The sequence below is a fragment of the Cottoperca gobio genome, chromosome 16 (assembly GCF_900634415.1).
Source record: "Cottoperca gobio chromosome 16, fCotGob3.1, whole genome shotgun sequence".
In the NCBI taxonomy this organism is placed as follows: domain Eukaryota; kingdom Metazoa; phylum Chordata; class Actinopteri; order Perciformes; family Bovichtidae; genus Cottoperca; species Cottoperca gobio.
In genome coordinates, this window is record NC_041370.1 from 6,103,428 (window position 1) to 6,120,968 (window position 17,541).

At 41.6% G+C, this 17,541-nt stretch overlaps 2 protein-coding genes across 2 annotated transcripts; one reads left to right on the forward strand and one right to left on the reverse strand.

Moving 5' to 3' along the window:
- The first annotated feature begins 967 nt into the window (after positions 1–967).
- Positions 968–3,479, forward strand: LOC115021086 (free fatty acid receptor 2-like). The gene is made up of 2 exons (XM_029451230.1): positions 968–1,080; positions 1,682–3,479. The coding sequence occupies exon 2, from the start codon at positions 1,920–1,922 to the stop codon at positions 2,922–2,924; it is 1,005 nt and encodes a 334-aa protein (XP_029307090.1). The 5' UTR covers positions 968–1,080; positions 1,682–1,919; the 3' UTR covers positions 2,925–3,479.
- Positions 3,480–4,217: 738 nt separating this feature from the next.
- On the reverse strand, positions 4,218–8,252 carry LOC115020989 (uncharacterized). The gene is made up of 5 exons (XM_029451100.1): positions 8,072–8,252; positions 6,663–7,097; positions 5,106–5,192; positions 4,980–5,021; positions 4,218–4,771 (listed from the first exon to the last, which is right to left on the reverse strand). The coding sequence occupies exons 1-4, from the start codon at positions 8,250–8,252 to the stop codon at positions 4,990–4,992; spliced, it is 735 nt and encodes a 244-aa protein (XP_029306960.1). The 3' UTR covers positions 4,218–4,771; positions 4,980–4,989.
- Positions 8,253–17,541: the final 9,289 nt, after the last annotated feature.

Consider the following 17,541-nt stretch of genomic DNA (forward strand, 5'->3'; position numbering starts at 1 on the left):
CGAGGCACAGCAAAGACAAACATCTCAAGGCACACCTGAGTTCATATCTCGGCAAAATCCCCTCTATAACACATCGTGTCACTGTCATCACTCTGTGCACATTCATTTAGCCTCGTCCTTGTAAGAAGCTATTCTCCTTCACACTCGCAGAGAGCCTTTGATGTGTCACACTCTAATATTTCCCATCATGCACAAATGGCTAAAACGGGTTTGCTTTGACAGATTAATTTTTTTGTTAATGATTTATATTTAGAATGATCTCACGATGGAAAGTCTCTTCAGTCATTTCTGAAGGAAGCATACGTCATGTTCTTTTATTTATCTTTGTGGACACTATATGGCTGTTCAAACAACTGGGCAGTGTCTGGATAACTGTATAGGCGGCCCTGTTGCCCTCGTTGTGAAGGCAGAGACTCCTCTGATCGCTTTTGCGTCAAATGCCTTTTTCTCTCCTTCTCATCCTCAAGAGGCGTCCACGTAGAAGCAGTGGGCATGGATAACTAAATATGATTTAATAACCTATGATCAGAGAGGCTTGCAGAGACCGTCTGCTCCACTTATATTGCAAAAAGGGCCAGTTGTTACCACGGAAACCATGTTTGGTGAGCGTGGGAGATGAATTGCAGCAGTATCTCCCTAATAATAATTTCTATTATCTGCGCTGGATGTTTAGATTATCATGTAAATAGGGGGACGTGCCAGTCGGCAGCAGGTGGGAGCTGGCGGCTGGTGAATAGAGGAGATCAAATAAAACAGTTGAGCGATCAGCACATGTGGGTGTGCCAAGAAACACGCAGTAGAATAAGGTAAGACACAATTACTTATTTTTGAAAAGGGGTTTCTTTTTTTTTAAATGTTAAAAAAAGACAGCTTGTAGAGGTGCTGTGAAAATGCATGAAAAGACAAACCGCCACCGCAAACAAGGAGGAAGTTGCTTATGTTGGTGGCACTTCTTTGGTTTCTTCACATTTCTCTGAATAGCAGTAAAAGAAACTTCCCCAGGGTTTGTCACTGGACTATAAGAGTTGAGCTTCTGTCACACATGTTCACTTCTATGCAAGGCAGCTCATTACATAAAGGGTAAGGACTAGCTTTTCTTAATATCATAAGTTCCTTAAAATGTCATTTTCTCTGAGATGAATGAATTTGCTTGTTAAGATTCTTCAAATTTCCTTCTGTCTTTATTTTGCATTTCTTTATATTAAGAAGCAGGCGTTAGATACAGATATAAATGCATGTTGTGAAGCTGGGCCAGCTAAAGCTTTGAGGCGCTCATTTCCCGCGGCGTAGTTAAGTCATTATGTTTATGAGGGTCATCATTTTCACAACGTGTTCAGTATTTGTGCATATACTCAAAACACGGGCTGGAAGTTAATGATAAAAGCATCCTTGTACTGTATTTACGACACAGAGGAAGCAATAACACAGCATTACAGTTTGTGTACAAAACCACGGGCCAGACCAAAACACTGGCTCCTCATTAAGAGATAATTCAGCTCCGCAATAAACTCTGAAGTACGGATATAGAAATAAATTAAGAGGGAATATAGAAAGAAAATGAATTAAGAGTTTATCTTCTAGGCTCAAATTGTATGCATACAATCATAGCAGTGCATACACTCAGTAGGTAGGAATACTTTGCTGTGCTGTGTGGTAATCTCTTTCCATTCTCTCTTATCAGCCGAGCTCAAAGCCCTCGAGGAAACGATGAGCGTTGGTTTATCGGTAAGGACAGGAAAACCACGCTGTCTCGCCGGGTTTGTTCCGGGCCACTGACCCAATAAGAAACCTTCGTCTCTTGCGGTTCTGACTGCCTGACAGATCAAACATCACTGTGTCGCAGTGTATTCATTCCCCCCAGGGTCAAGGACATTATGTGACACATCTCCATCCCTGACTGACTAACACCAAGGCCCACCATGCAGGATTGTCACACCGGACTGTGTCTGTCTGTCTACATCATTACCTTTGTGCTGGGCTTCCCGGCCAATGTCCTCGCTTTCTACACGTTCTGCAAGAAAGTGAGGCAGAAACCCACACCCATCGACATCCTGCTCCTCAACCTGACCATCTCCGACCTCCTCTTCCTCCTCTTCCTGCCCTTTAAGATGCAGGAAGTGATGAACAAAATGGTCTGGGACATGCCGTACCTTCTCTGCCCGCTGTCTGGCTTCATCTTCTACATGACCATCTACAACAGCATCTTCTTCCTCACTGCGGTCAGCGTAGAGCGCTACCTCGGCGTCGCTTTCCCCATCCAGCACACCCTGAAGCGGCGACCTGTGTACGCTGTCGCCGCCAGCATCTTCTTCTGGATCTTCTCCATCATCAACCTGAGCATTGTGTTCATCGTGCCCATTATCGGCTCTGACAACCATCCCAATAACACCTCAGGCCACAATGTCTCAAAGAGCAGGGAAGAAGTGTGTTATGAGAATTTCACGCAGGATCAGCTGAAGGTGCTCCTGCCTGTGCGTCTGGAGCTCTGTCTGGTACTTTTCTGCATCCCTTTCCTGATAAGCAGTTTCTGCTACATCCACTTCATCAGGATTTTGTCCAAGCTTCAGCACATTGACAGGCGCCGGCGCCTCCGGGCCATTGGCATGGCTTTAGGAACACTGCTGGTGTTCGCTTTATGTTTTGGCCCCTACAACGTCTCGCACATTGTTGGTTTTATTAGATGGAGAAGTCCCGACTGGAGAGACAAAGCTCTGCTGTGCAGCACCTTCAATGCTTGTTTAGACCCTCTCATTTTCTACTTCTCCTCCTCTGCTGTGAGAAAGACTGTGGGTAGTGTGATGGAAGGGGTTAAGAGTCGCCTAAACAGGTGCATGTCCTGTCACATGCTCTGGGCCTTGTGGGGGGGGATTAACAAGACTGCAAAAGATAAGGAACACAAACAAGAGGAGATCAATGCTATCTAGGCCGACTGAAAGAAAGCTGTAAACAGCTGCCTTCACTAATTTGTTATTTCTTCATCCCTAGCAGGAAATTAATGCCATGTTTATATTTTTACACGTGAGAGAATGGCTCGGCTTACTGTACACCGTGCAGCGCGACCCCGTGTCACTGTCTGATGAACTTTCTACTTGAAAATGAGACAAAAGAGGAAACCGTCTGAGCAGGCCACCGATGTTTGAACGCAGTGTAATGACAATGTCATAGAGACAGACCACTTTGAAATGTCATATTTAAATGAAAAGGATTTCTTACATAACAGCAGCATTTTATAAAGTCTCCATCAATGCAGTCAGGTGTTGCGGAGTGCTGCGGCAACAACATGAATATCTAAGCAACAGCTGCAGACGTCACCTCTGAGCAACAAGAGATATAGCTATCCTGACGGCTTTAACCATGAACAGGATATATCGTCTGTAACAACATGCTCATTATGTAAAGATAGAGGACTGAAGTGTGAGATCTTAAGAAAGATTGAAAAAGTGTGTTGAGAAAATGACATAAAATGCAACTAATATGCAGTTTTTCTTTTTTGTTTTGCATATAATTCTGTATTTTGCCTTTTATGGCTCTGACCATTCTCATGCAGATTTACGTTTACAAAACTATATTTAGACTAAGATTTGATTGTATGGTTATATTTAAAGCATATGTGATACTGAGGTAGAATATATGTATGAAAGTATATATGAATGCATGACATATGCATCTGAAATCTGTATGACAGGGGTTATAATGACCTAAAACAAAACAAAGAAATACTATTTTCATACGCAAATCATATTACCATAAATTGTGCATAACGTGTGACTCATAGATTATTTAGCAAAAGGCAGCAGCCAGATAATAGGTGATGCACGTAACGTGACGTCACAACGACAAACAACAGATCTACTATTTCCATAAAGAAATCTTATAATCATTTTTATTATTCGAGTCACGAACGTGAACATTGTATGTCATACAATAAAGACTGCATTACATAAATGTAGATCACCAGCTCAGTTATGCATGTTAAATGTATACCTTTTTGATATATAATGACATTTATAAAAATAGGTTAAAGAAATAAGAATACAAAAAGGATTGATTGTGAGCAATAGCACGTTTATTGAGCAGAAACAAGGCACCAAAGCACTTCAGTCTGAATCTGGTTACACTGTAGAAGCATCACCTTGCTCCTAATTTAAAGGTCATTATTACTAGCAGTATTTGGTGCTCTTGGCAGTGTGGGTAGGCCTAAATCCTCCCCCCCCCCAACACGTGAATCAAGATCTCACCCCACACACTGCACACGTAAACAATGCTATCACACAAGCAAGCACTGGCACCCACTGTAATCCTGTTTTGTGAGGATTAGGCCTGCGCGGAGGTTGAGCTGATCACTGTATCTGTTTGACAGGTGGATCATGCATGAAGCATTCATTCTGACACACAGACCCGAGTGAATGGCTTAAGACGTGCGAAACTACCAACCACTGGCACAATGAGCAGATCCAAAAAAACACGCAAGTCAGCACACAGCGGCGATAAAAGAGTTACAGAGATAAACAGCTTTGATGTGCAGAAAGAAATCGGCGTTGCATCGATGTTTAGAGGATGTACAGTAGAGCCAAGCGGAATAACAGCGAGAGGTTTAAACATGGGAGTCAGAATTAACTGTTGAGTCAGAGTTCATTCTCATTTTTCAGCGGTGACTCTGGACCTGATCTGTGTGACGTTGTTTGTCAAAGGTTGGTCTGCTGAGATGAGCTGCACTCAAACACCCAGCGGCCCCTTTTTTTGTCTTCTCTCCTTTTTCATTTTGTATTTCCTGGAAGACAATAATTGGTTATTGCGTCAGTGTTGACTTTTTCCGAACAATGTGTGATAGGTTACAGGGATAAGGCAATAAGAAAAACAGCCCTGTGCTGTGTGTATGCATGTGTGTGTATGCATGTGTGTGTGTGTGTGTGTGTGTGTGTGTGTGTGCGTGATGCTTTGCCATGTTTGCCAAAGGCAGAGGAGAATATTGTACTCACATGGTGAACATCATTTTCCTTTCACGCTGAAACGTTTGATTGCTGTAGAGAGCGAGATCATGTAAATGAAATATGGTTTCTTAATAACTTCCTGTTGTTCTTGCTCAAAGGTTTAGAAACATTTACCTTCCAATAAAAAGACGACGGTCACTGAAGAGAGGAAACACATCTTGAGAATGTTCAAGTGTACAATCAGCTCGTTAGTGGAGGCTTCTGCAAAGAAGAAGAAAAAGACCAACACTGATTAGCACTGACTTATCATGTTATTGAGCACGACAGAATTAAATCAGGAAGGTTGAACTGGCTTTGGTTGATGGACAGTCGCCTACACGCTGGGAGGAGAGGTGTTTAAACATTGATTGGAAAAATCATTAATTTGTTCAAGTATGCAGTATTGCAGGCAATCTGTTGCCTTGGAATGATCGATGTCCGACCCACATTAACAGTCAAGTAGGGCAAACACTGAACAAGCGACTTGTGGTATGTGTCGTCCCTGAACTCCGTGTCGGTACAGACTGTGTTTTGGAAGGAGGTTGCCTGTCGACTAGCAAAATGGAAAGAAATGTTTTGGGCGTTTCTCAGAAGTAAAAGTCTTGCTGCTTTTCTACAAGGTTAGGGGAATTACAGTTGGAGAACTTCCCAGGCTTGGATAGGTGTGAAAATCTATATCAGTACAAGAGTTGTGCAGGTGCATTAGAAAATATTTGGTTGTTGGATGAAAAAGAAAAAGGTATAAGCCTGTGTACATAGAAAACGTAAAGCTGCTGACCCTTTAAGAACTATCAACATATTTCCTGTTTCCTTTAACTCTACTGAGCTAATTCTTTTTTCAGTTTTCTGGCCCGCAACATAACATTTTTGGTTCAGTCTCACCGCTCTCGTCGCTGTCGTTTCCAGACACAGAACGCAACTGTTTCATTTTTTGTTTTGTTTGATAAACCACAAATAGATTTTTATATAGATGTGTCTGTTTGTTTGTTTGATTTGTATTCTCATGTTTTGTTTGGTTGTTTCCCATGTAAGATGCTTTGTAACTGTCTGACTTTCTACCTAAATAAAAAGAAAATCTTAAAAACTCTTACTGCATGTCCAACACTAAACAGCAGACAGACACAATGTGTGACTACCACTAAAAGGGTAAGATCTTTGTCTCAGGAGTTGGTGGAGACCAAAGCAGAGCTAAAAGAAGAGGGAATATTGGACTTACATTGTCAGGCGGCCAAAACACGACTTCATATGTGTGCTAATGGTGATCCACACATGCTGTATGTTTAAATGACCAACCGTTGCTATTAACTCTTTAAGGTGATAATATGTCAAGGTTGTGTTTACACCTTGAATATTTGAAACGACTAAAGTTTATACTTTGTATAAACCTGATAACGCCTTCAGAGGCTTTAATCCGTTCACTTTCAGATTCTGGGTCATCGTTATTATATATGAATTCAGTAACGAGATGCAGTTTTTTTTCCCACCAAATTTCAGTGACATTTGCGCTACATTTTCTACAGCAGTCGTTTGTAATATTTAAAGGCGTCTGTCGTACCAAACTCACAGAAGAAAAAACACGATTTCTCTAAAATATTTAAAACTGATGGGGATAATATAGTCCCATATTATAGGCCTCCATGTTTTTTATGTTGCAGACACATTTGTACTCCATGAATCAACTCTTTTATTTACCCCAAGTGAAGGAGGCGGTCAAAGCCGTGGTCATGGCAGGGTGGTCCTGCACCCCACAAGTGAAAGTAATCCCTGTTTCCAAGGACTCTTTCTGTGGGAGGAAAAAGACACTGAAGAGATACACTTCCCGGCTGTGGTTATCCATCACCTGGAAACACTTTGGGTGGCTCGGAGGAGGCATGGAGTTCACCAACCAGTCTGAAGACAGCACGGCTCCATCAGTCAGGTGTTCGGACAGGTCACCATGAGGCTGGATAGTAGGAAGGGTGCAATTGGTGACTGACAGGTGATCGATATTGGTTGTTGCACTCTGGTAGGTCCAGGTGAGGGTGAGCTCGTTGGGGTAGAATCGCCCGGTGAGACAGAAGAGAGCCCAGTGACCAGTCTGTGGGTCCGGGGGAATCTGGAGGTAAATCTTGGGAGCAGAAGGTGGTGCTAGCAGTGGAATAGGGGTAAGAAACAAAGTAAACACATCAAATGAAATCATTCAGGCTGTAAAATTGGGTCATTGCAGCAGCAAATAATAATATGCAGGAAGGAAAAATAGGACATAATTACATAAGGAGTGAATGTAGTGGTACTGTATCAGTTATAATGCAGCCATTTATTTAAAAACAAGGACAAACAAAGCAGAAATATTTAGTTGAAAAGTACAAGGACACATTGAAGTACGTATGCATGGTGCACAATATGCAAATTGGTAAAACCTTCTGAGACATAAAGAAAAAGGATGTAGAATAGTACATACAGTACAAAAAGGAAAACATGCACTATAACTCCTACTGCTTCTATTACACATATCTATAATTACTATCTGCACTGTGTGTCATTCTAGGCGTTATAAAATGCTTTACCTACAAGCAATAAAAAAGTCATTTATGTAAAATAAATATATATATTTTTAAATAAAAAGAGAAATACATTTGGAATAAAACAATTAAAGAATAATAAAATGGGTAAACCCATGCAGTATCAATTGTAATTTGGTGGAGGTGACATTGCATCCTGAGAAAATCAAAAGGATGCTTTTTTTCCACATGAAGAATTTCCACATAATAATTCAGCCATCCCTCCCTGCCTTGTTTTCTGGTGAGTTTCAATTCCCTGGGCAAGATCGATACAAGGAACTGCACATGGTGCCGGGGTGATTATTTCTAGATCTGTCATGAAACTGCTCAGGCAAAAAGATGAACTCTAAGGGAATTTCACATGACTTGAATTTTTATAGATCGAGCGTGGCCGTTTCTGTTATGGTGAAGCCACCTAGCCGCTTGTACCTAGCCGCCTCGCACTAAACTCTGCGGCTCTGGTGTACAAAAGATACAAACGAGACATAAACACCAGCATGGCAACATCACCCAAGCACAGCAACCCTAATGAATTTCTGAAAGAAGCGATTTGTTTCTCACCCAAGACAACCAGCTCGGTCCCGTTGCCCCACTCTGGGTCTTTCTGCAGGATGTTCACCTCGCAGAAATACCACCCAGAATCCTCCAGTGTTACCCCAGTGATCACCAGAGAAGAAGTTTGATTCTTCTCCACAACGAACTGCCTGGATGACTTTTGGATGAGCTGCTTTTCCGACTTCATTTTGAACCACTGAACCCCATACTTGAGGGATTCAACTTTGAAATGACAGGACAGGGTTGCCGTTTCACCCCGCATCACACTGAGAGAGGGAGGGTACTGTCTAACCCGCAGTCCCTCTGGGGTTGCTGTCAGGGCTAAAGACAGAGCCATTAATACAACGTGTCATACAAGGAACTTTTAAAAAGTGCGGAGCGGACCTGCGGGTCAACTACAAATACTTTAAATGTGCGTTTAGTATTCCTGGTTGACAGCCGGGACGAAGACGAACAGACAGAAAACTCAGAAAAACTAAATTGTCAAGACAATTTTGTACAATCTCAAAAATGCACCAAACACTTAGTGAATGGCTCCCAATGTGATACACTTCACCGAATGACAAATGCTGTTTTCTCATTCAAACAAAGACAAATGCAGACACTCTGGAGTACACAAGATTTCAACAGCATTGGAGTATCTTTTTGATTGTGGAAACCACTTAGCTTGTCTAGCTAAGTGTGATGAAGTGATTATTAAGTGTGATGATGAAATACTGCAGATAAGATAAGCAAAACACTCAGACACAAAGAAAAACCAGCAAACACAAGAAATTATAGTCCAAAAACATTTTGCATCTCTCTTACCTTCAATTCATTAGAGCAGAAGCAACACTTTTGCTCTAATTCAATCATTTTTATAACGTAACTATATTATTTAATTCCAAACGTCACATCAAACCTTTTGAAATGAATACTCAAAGAAATTAAGGAAAAGACAAACGTAACAGAGATTGAACCTTGGGTGACAGTTTATACAAAACCAACACATTTTACAATATGTTGTGTTCGGACTGACCTGATTCTTGGCCCGCCAACAAAAGAAGCACACACAGATGAGGCAGTGTTGCCATGCCGCTGTTGTTCCCTATTTCAAGCTTGAGTGGTGAAATAACTTCTCAGGCACTCTTAAGTCTGAAGCTTACTGTGCTTTAAAATGCGATGGTGTCAGCTTGTTTTGCTGTTGCACTTTATGGTTAGAGGTGATGGTTCATTAATAGGTCATTCGTCAACAGAAACCTGAGTCTCAGAGACTGTTGGGGTGAAAAACCTACACATGTCAGTGTCTTAGCAAAAAAAATAGCCATTCTGTTTGTTGACAGAAACCGCAGTGCAACAGCAAGCAAGTGCTGCTGTCATCATTCTACAGGTTTATGCATCGCTCTACAATAGGCTTATTAAATCATCAAAACTATTTGATTTGTAAGATTTGAATTTGAAGTAATAACAGTTATTAGGAATTAATGTAATATTTTACCAAAGCCTGAGGCCACTGAAGGTTTGTATTTACAACCAGTTACCTGAGAAACAATTGCTTAATAATGAAAAAAGCCCATAACACAAATAACCCTTGATATAAGTAGAAGTCATGATCCCTTAAAAACAACTCAGTATTTAGATTTTTGTGCCAAAAAATAGCAACAAAATATGTTTTCTAGTTAAGAGGATTTGCAGCGTATTACTGAATGTGTTGATGTATTCCAAAAACTCTTGTTTTGATTTGGACTTTTTAAGTCTTTGAGTTTTTTTCTGTGCAATGGCTGTAAATATGAATTTCCTGAGTGTCCTAATGAGCTACAGCATAATGAATTCAGATCTGCGTTCGTCCTCCGGGGAGAAGAAGACTTGTGGTACTAGGTGTTCATCATCATCAAAGCAGGCACACGAGTTAAAACATTTGATTTCAACTTGAGGAAAAAAAGTCTGCTTAAAACTTGTCACTCTAAATTGAAAAACTATGAGTATCCACTCTGTAAAAGCACTACAATTGCAATGACTTAAAGGGGCATTGCATAACGCATTACTTTAAGAGAAGAGAAACAAATGAGATGCAGTTCAAACAATAAAGTCAGAGAAACAGAGAAGTATTCCAAATTAGAGGGCACCAGTGAAGTAAACATTACAGTATGTACTGATCAAACAACACATTTAAAGGTTCAATGTGTCATTTAGAGCGACCTGCTCCAAAGTAATAGGGGCCAGCACTTCACCTCTAAACTGGGTCCATACGATCTCTAAGCTGAACTCGAGCTAACTGCTAACTGAAGCTACGTTGTTTCTCGAGGCTGTCGACATCTATACACTCGGAGAAACAGCCTCGTGGCAGCTGTGAGGATGAAGCGAGGTGGTGCGGGTGGTTTTCTCGTTTCTGCCACTTTTAATATAATCCAATAAACAAACTATAACACAGATAAAATGACTGTAATATTTACAAGCGAGTCAGGCAGCTGTACTTCTTCTCCCTCTGGTCTGAGGGCAGACTGGAGCTACAGTGACTCACTTTCTGTTCCCTGTTTTATTTTGTAAAGGTTCACTCCCCTCGTGTCATGTCTTTGTTCTTTCTGTCTGTGTGTTTACCCTCACCTTGTGATTGTTAATTTGATCCTCCTGTGTCCATTCACCCTGCCCTTGTGTCCTTGCCTTTCTCCCCCAGCTGTGTCTGGTTCCCTTCATTAGTTTCTGTGATGTTACGCCCTTATTGTTGGATGGTTTCTCGTGCCTCCTCGTGCTGTGTTCCCTTGTGTCTTCAGTTTACTTTTTTACCTTTTGTATTGTTATAGCGTGCGCCCTCTTTTGTTTTGCGTGTTAGCTTTTGTATTTTCGGCTTTGTTTCATTAAAGCTCGCTTTTTGTTGAATTCCTCGTCTGCTGTACTGCTTTTTTGGTCCTCTCTAGAGGAAGAAGTGGCATTACAACCTGGACGGAGAAGAACTGTCAGTTAAACTGCTTATTTCAGTAGATATCTCTGCAACACAACACATAGACGTCGTTGACATAACGTCAACACTGTGACCTCGTCACACTCTGTTGATAATGTTAGTTCATTGTTTTAATGTTTTAAGTTTAAATTCTGGCATATCTTACACAGGTAAGATTTTACTGCGATTCCTGCTCAAACTTAATAAAGTCATCCACTGTGGACATATTTAAACAAACGCAATACTGTTTATATTTTGCTATTATTGATTCCATTGACAAAAATGAGTAAACATGTGGAGCTGTGCCAACAAGTGCCGACTTTCCAACACTAACCACACGACAACAGTCAGTGTTAATCAAGACAAATCAGGCAAACTAGTTAAACATGACAAACGATGACATTAATGACTACAGATAATTTCTATTATGAAGTTATCACCCACTAATAACATTTAAATAATTTGCTAGCAAGTTGTTTGATATGAGCCATTTATTCTGACAGTCTCATCAAACTGAACATTCAGACATTTTTTTTATAAAAAACCTTTGAGACAAACCTGCAAACACAACAAAAGCAGAGGCTCTTTACTCAGCAGGAAGCAAAAATCAAGATGAAACAACTTGCCTGACCTCACCTCCTTTCCAACCACAGGGGCCAACAGAGAGCCTTGCTTCCAGCAACAAACCACACACAGACAGTTCTGTTAAAAACAAAACTGATTTTTATTTTTTTGTCTCCCTCCACTTGATATGATTTTTAACTCCACTTCATGGATTTTGAAAAAAAAAAAAAAGACACTAAAAAATAGAAGTCAAAGAAGTTCAGCAACACAACAGATCAAAAAGAAGTACAATCATCGCTTCACAGCATGAAACATCTGTCAGGGTGGAAGACAAATGTTTTGTTCCTTTCATTGTTTTTTTTCTGTCTTGTGTGTTTACATTGAGAACTTGAGACATGTAATATTGTCCGTAATTCAGGTTGTTGTTATGAAGGAACAAAACATGCCTGTGCAGCTCAGAGATCACACACACACACACACACACACACACACACACACACACACACACACACACACACACACACACACACACACACACACACACAGCAATGGCAGAGTGGGCATACCTGGAGTACTGAGGGGTGGGAGGTCAGAACCTTTTACAGGTTATCTCCAAACAAAAAGAAACGGAGGACTGGAATGAAGGAAACACTGTGTGTGTGTGTGTGTGTGTGTGTGTGTGTGTGTGTGTGTGTGTGTGTGTGTGTGTGTGTCGAGAGAGAGGGAGGAAGAGGGAGCAGAAGAAGAGTAGAGAGAGAGAGAGACAGCGAGAGATGGGTTCCACATTCAAAACTAACCTAAGCCAACTCATTCCCTCAATTATACACGGTGGGTGCTCTTCTGGTAAGATTTGTTATTAGTTTCCAAATGAGACGTTTTCCATTACTCCACAGTGAGGTTTCTTGCAGTCTGCTCACTGTGATTGCCCTCTTGAGGCACAAAGCACATGACCAGCCCCTATTATACATCCTGTCATGTATCCCAGACTCAGGCACACCTAACACCTGTTATAAGACACTTGTAGCCCGCATCGGTGACTTCACCGCAGCCCCGCCGTCACATAACTGCAATATAAATCAACACAAAAACACCAGTTGGTGCCGACACTTGTGAAAGAAATCCAAGTTTCCCCTATCAGTTCTCAGCACCACAACCAACATTTACCCCTTGGTTGATTGACAAGTAAAATTCCAGGCGTGGGCTGGTGATTCAGAGAGGCCAAGTAATGGGACTCTTTCTATGTTCGAGATGTGAGGTGGGCGACTTAATGACTAGGGGAGACGTGGTGGGCGAGATGCCTCCATTGTGTTGCCTGGTCCACACGAATGTCTCTGTTGCTCAACTGGTGGAGTGCAGCACGCTGTTAATTAGCCAGACGCTCTCGTTCTTGAGGTGAGTGATTGACAGAACGCCATCTGTGGTCGCGGTGAAGACGAGGGCGAGGCTGGCGTCTCTATGGCTCGCCATATTTGCTGCAGGATTTAAATATATACAGAACACCTGAACTGAATGATATGTTTAAGAATCTATTAAAGTACTCTCAGCTAATTACTAACACTAAACACATCTATCTATCTATCTATCTATCTATCTATCTATCTATCTGTCTGTCTGTCTGTCTGTCTGTCTGTCTGTCTGTCTGTCTATCTATCTATCTATCTATCTATCTGTCTGTCTGTCTGTCTGTCTGTCTGTCTGTCTGTCTGTCTGTCTGTCTGTCTGTCTGTCTGTCTATCTATCTATCTGTCTGTCTGTCTGTCTGTCTGTCTGTCTGTCTGTCTGTCTGTCTGTCTGTCTGTCTGTCTGTCTGTCTGTCTATCTATCTATCTGTCTGTCTGTCTGTCTGTCTGTCTGTCTGTCTGTCTGTCTGTCTGTCTGTCTGTCTGTCTGTCTGTCTGTCTGTCTATCTATCTATCTATCTATCTATCTATCTATCTATCTATCTATCTATCTAACTGTCTGTCTGTCTGTCTGTCTGACTATCTGTCTGTCTGTCTGTCTGTCTGTCTGACTATCTGTCTGTCTGTCTGACTATCTGTCTGTCTGTCTGTCTGACTGTCTGTCTGTCTGTCTGTCTGTCTGTCTGTCAGTCTGTCTGACTATCTGTCTGTCTGTCTGTCTGTCTGTCTGAATATCTGTCAGTCAGTCTGTCTGTCTGTCAGTCTGTCTGTCTGTCTGACTATCTGTCTGTCTTTCTGTCTGTCAGTCTGTCTGACTGTCTGACTATCTGTCTGTCAGTCTGTCTAACTGTCTGTCTGTCTGTCTGTCTGTCTGTCTGTCTGACTATCTGTCTGTCTGTCTGACTGTCTGTCTGTCTGTCTGTCTGACTGTCTGTCTGTCTGTCTGACTATCTGTCTGTCTGTCTGACTGTCTGTCTGTCTGTCTGTCTGACTGTCTGTCTGTCTGTCTGACTATCTGTCTGTCTGTCTGACTATCTGTCTGTCTGACTGTCTGTCTGTCTGTCTGTCTGTCTGTCTGTGACCACTAATCCTGAGCTAGACCTACATCCTTCAACTGTCATGCTCATGTTTAACTAACACATCTGAGTCTGACTCGTGCTCACTGTTTATGGAGACTTTCCTCGTCACAATCCCGTGTAGCATGCTGTATACTAATGCACTCATTAGCTGCGGTAATGAAAAAGTACTGGGCCTTAATAGACTTGCAACATGGACTTTGCCCATGAGAACCGAATGAGCCTGTAGATAGTTGGTAAACAATGGATAATTAGGATAATATATGGGAATTAGGCGTGCTTTGCTGTAAAGGACGTGAGCAGGGGATAGAGCAACGATAATCATTCATATATAATTGTCACTCTGTGTATATAGCCTTTTGGTATACTGACTTTGGTGCTGCAACGTTTTGCCATTTGTCACATTATTAAATTATAATCTGTGACATATACATAGTTTCTTTCTATTGTATTGGACGCACGCTCACATCATATCTTTGAGTATTTTACATCCAGACATAAGCCTCTAGATACACAGTGCTGACTGAACTGCGAAATTATCCAGGTTGCATCTCTGTCATTACTAATAAAATAAAATGTAACATTACAGCACAAACTAAATTGCAAAAGAGTGTAAAAGCCCAGGGGGCATGTACGGTTAACACTATATTATGTAGCAAAACAAATACCAGCCTGGATTGACTTGAAAAGAAAAACAAATGATTAATTCTTCATTCCCTGGATCTGAACCGTAGCTCTGAACACATAGTTTACTGAGCTGACATTATAGCTTGCCCAAATAGTTTCAGAGCGGGGTTTAAAATCGATGCGCAATTAGGAGTGTCTTGTATCAGGCATGATGAATTATGCTCTCTGTTCTAAGGCTGGTGTATAGACACTTGATCAATTCAGCTTCTGGGGACCTGGTAAATCAGGCCAGGGAGAAATTGCTCTATTCCAAAGCCATTTGGTCGAAGATATTGATTAACCATTGCATTCTGAATTGAAAGTCGGTCCAGGATCTGTTCTGGGAACGTGTTGTAGGAAAAGCTACAGCATGAGCCTGCCACATACAAATTGAAGAAGACCCTACTTTCTCCGGGCTTACGCTTCTCTTGCTATTCCACAGTCTTTACTATAAAGCACCATCATTATTTGACTGTATCACTGCAACGGTTCAGGAACGATGTGCGGTGTTTGTCCTTAAAGAGCTTAATTACCTGACTCCTCTCAGCAAAGGCACAGTGCTCCGAAACTGTTGAATGTATTTCAAAGTATTCTACAAACCCTATTCCAAAAATGAATCTCTAAACACTGCACAGGTATGTTAAAAAGCAAAAAAAAGTGCCATTAATTTACAATAATATACATTCGCCTCCTTTTCCACCTGTGCAAAGCAATTAATTAAATCTTACCCTAAACTAAAGTACAGCTATTGAAGTGCAACACAATGCTACACGCGGTAAAGTGGCACTACGTGCTAGTTTTGTGTATTCAAAACAGGAGCTTCGTGGCACCTTATTAACAAAGTAAACAGATCATAACCTTCAGCTGCAGCAGCCAATCAACACTTTCCCAATCGGGGCGCGCCAAATGTAATTAGGGGCCGAGCAAACGTCTTGTTTATATCACCGTCAACTCATTGAACCCAAGTTGGGGTATTATTTATACACTTGAAGTAGGCCAGACTGTGTTTGTGATCAAGGCTATGTTAATGCTATTCATATTACATAGTGCAACCATAAATAGTGTGTGGTACACCTTCCCCTGGGAAAGACCAAAGTGCCCAAGTTTGGAAATGCAATATGAGTGCCTGCCTGTCTTCTTCCCCTAACTACAGGGTTCACAGTCAGTTAGTGTCATCCCATCTCCCCCTGGCTCTCAGCTTCTGTTGTATTGTCAGGGTATACTCCCACAGGCCCAATGGATCGGGTGCTCTCTCAACAGCATCCTCCTCTACCCTCAAATTGTGCACCCGGGGGATCTGCCGCCTCCTTTCCCACACCCTCTCCAGTCCTCCTCACTCGCACCAGAAGTGTGATTCATCTACATACATCGTGACTCATGTTCTTTTGCTGCTTGTCTGTACAAATGCCCACATTCTGTTAATAATCACTTAACGATTTCAAGTCATATTGCTCGAATTCACCTCCATCTGGACCCTTTACCCATAAACCTGAACACAACATACAATGTTTGCTTGTTTCTTTGTTTTTTTTTTTCAAAATCCATCCATACACGAACATCGACGTGCTTTTTTCAAACCCACATTGAGAAACATGACAGCATGTTATTTTTTTTTTGTCCGTGTTTTTTGATGTATTCTTCAATTTTTTGTTCTTTTTCTTCATCAAGGACAGATTATGTACATACAGATGTTATATGCCACTGACAGACCCAGTGGGACGCTGACATGGAACAGGGTACAGTATTTGAGCGGGAAACAGAAGAAGAAGAAGAAAAAGAAGAAAAACAAACAGCATGAAAGGCAGAGATATTGAGAGGATAAAAAAGTGACTGAGACAGAAAAAATAAGCACTGACCAGACAACCTGCTCTTGTGCTTAAAATGGAATCCGTCATTGTTTTTGGAGCAACAAGATGCATGCACAAACAGTGTGTTCTGTCACACAGACAACCCGACTACATCGCAGAGGGCAAGACTATTTGAGTACAACATGTATTGTTTTAGATTAAGGGCCATTTAAACAGAGCTTCACAATCATTTCAGAGTACTGTACACAGTAAAAGTACAACAATAGATTTGATATACCTTGTTAATGTGATTTTTCAGATATTACACGACAACTTTAACCATATCTGATACCTTTTGCACAGTATAGTTAGGGGTTATTGCTGGTTTGAAACAAAATCAAACAAAACACATTCAGACAATTGATTCAATACTGAATAATTCCCCTTTAAGGTCGCAGTAGTCAGGGTTCAGCCGGGGTAAACTCATCTCTCCGTGCAGGCTCGTTATGGCAAATTTGCATATAGTCGCTGCATGTGAGTGGAACAGTGTTTCAGTGGAGAAACGAGTGCCACCATATTGAAATATGGGCTTACCTCCCACTGTTTGTGCTGTGCAGGGGTAGTAGATGGATAATTGTGCCATGGAGGTTTTGCAGTGCCCATGCCTGCATGTCACAGGTACACATTGGAGGGAGGACTGGTGCACCAAGGCGAGGTTGTCCTTGAAGAGGATTCCTGTCAGTGGCAGGATTGAGCTTGATTTATGGGGGCCATCACTGGCTGGCAGGAGGGACAGGTGGAGCCCAGGCTCCTTCACTTAGCCAGCCACAGGTAATGGCTAATTACATCTTTATCTCCCTGCGGTCTGGCCGAACAAGAACCGACTTACAGCCACGACCGGAGACTGACATGGATCCAAATCATTTATCTAGCTAGTCGGAGAGAGACACACTATGATAAGTGGACAAATATGCAGTAAATGTGTGTGTGATGCAGTTAACAGCATGACAAAAAAAAGAGTCCAATACATAAACTGTGACAAATTATAAATTACATCATCATTCAC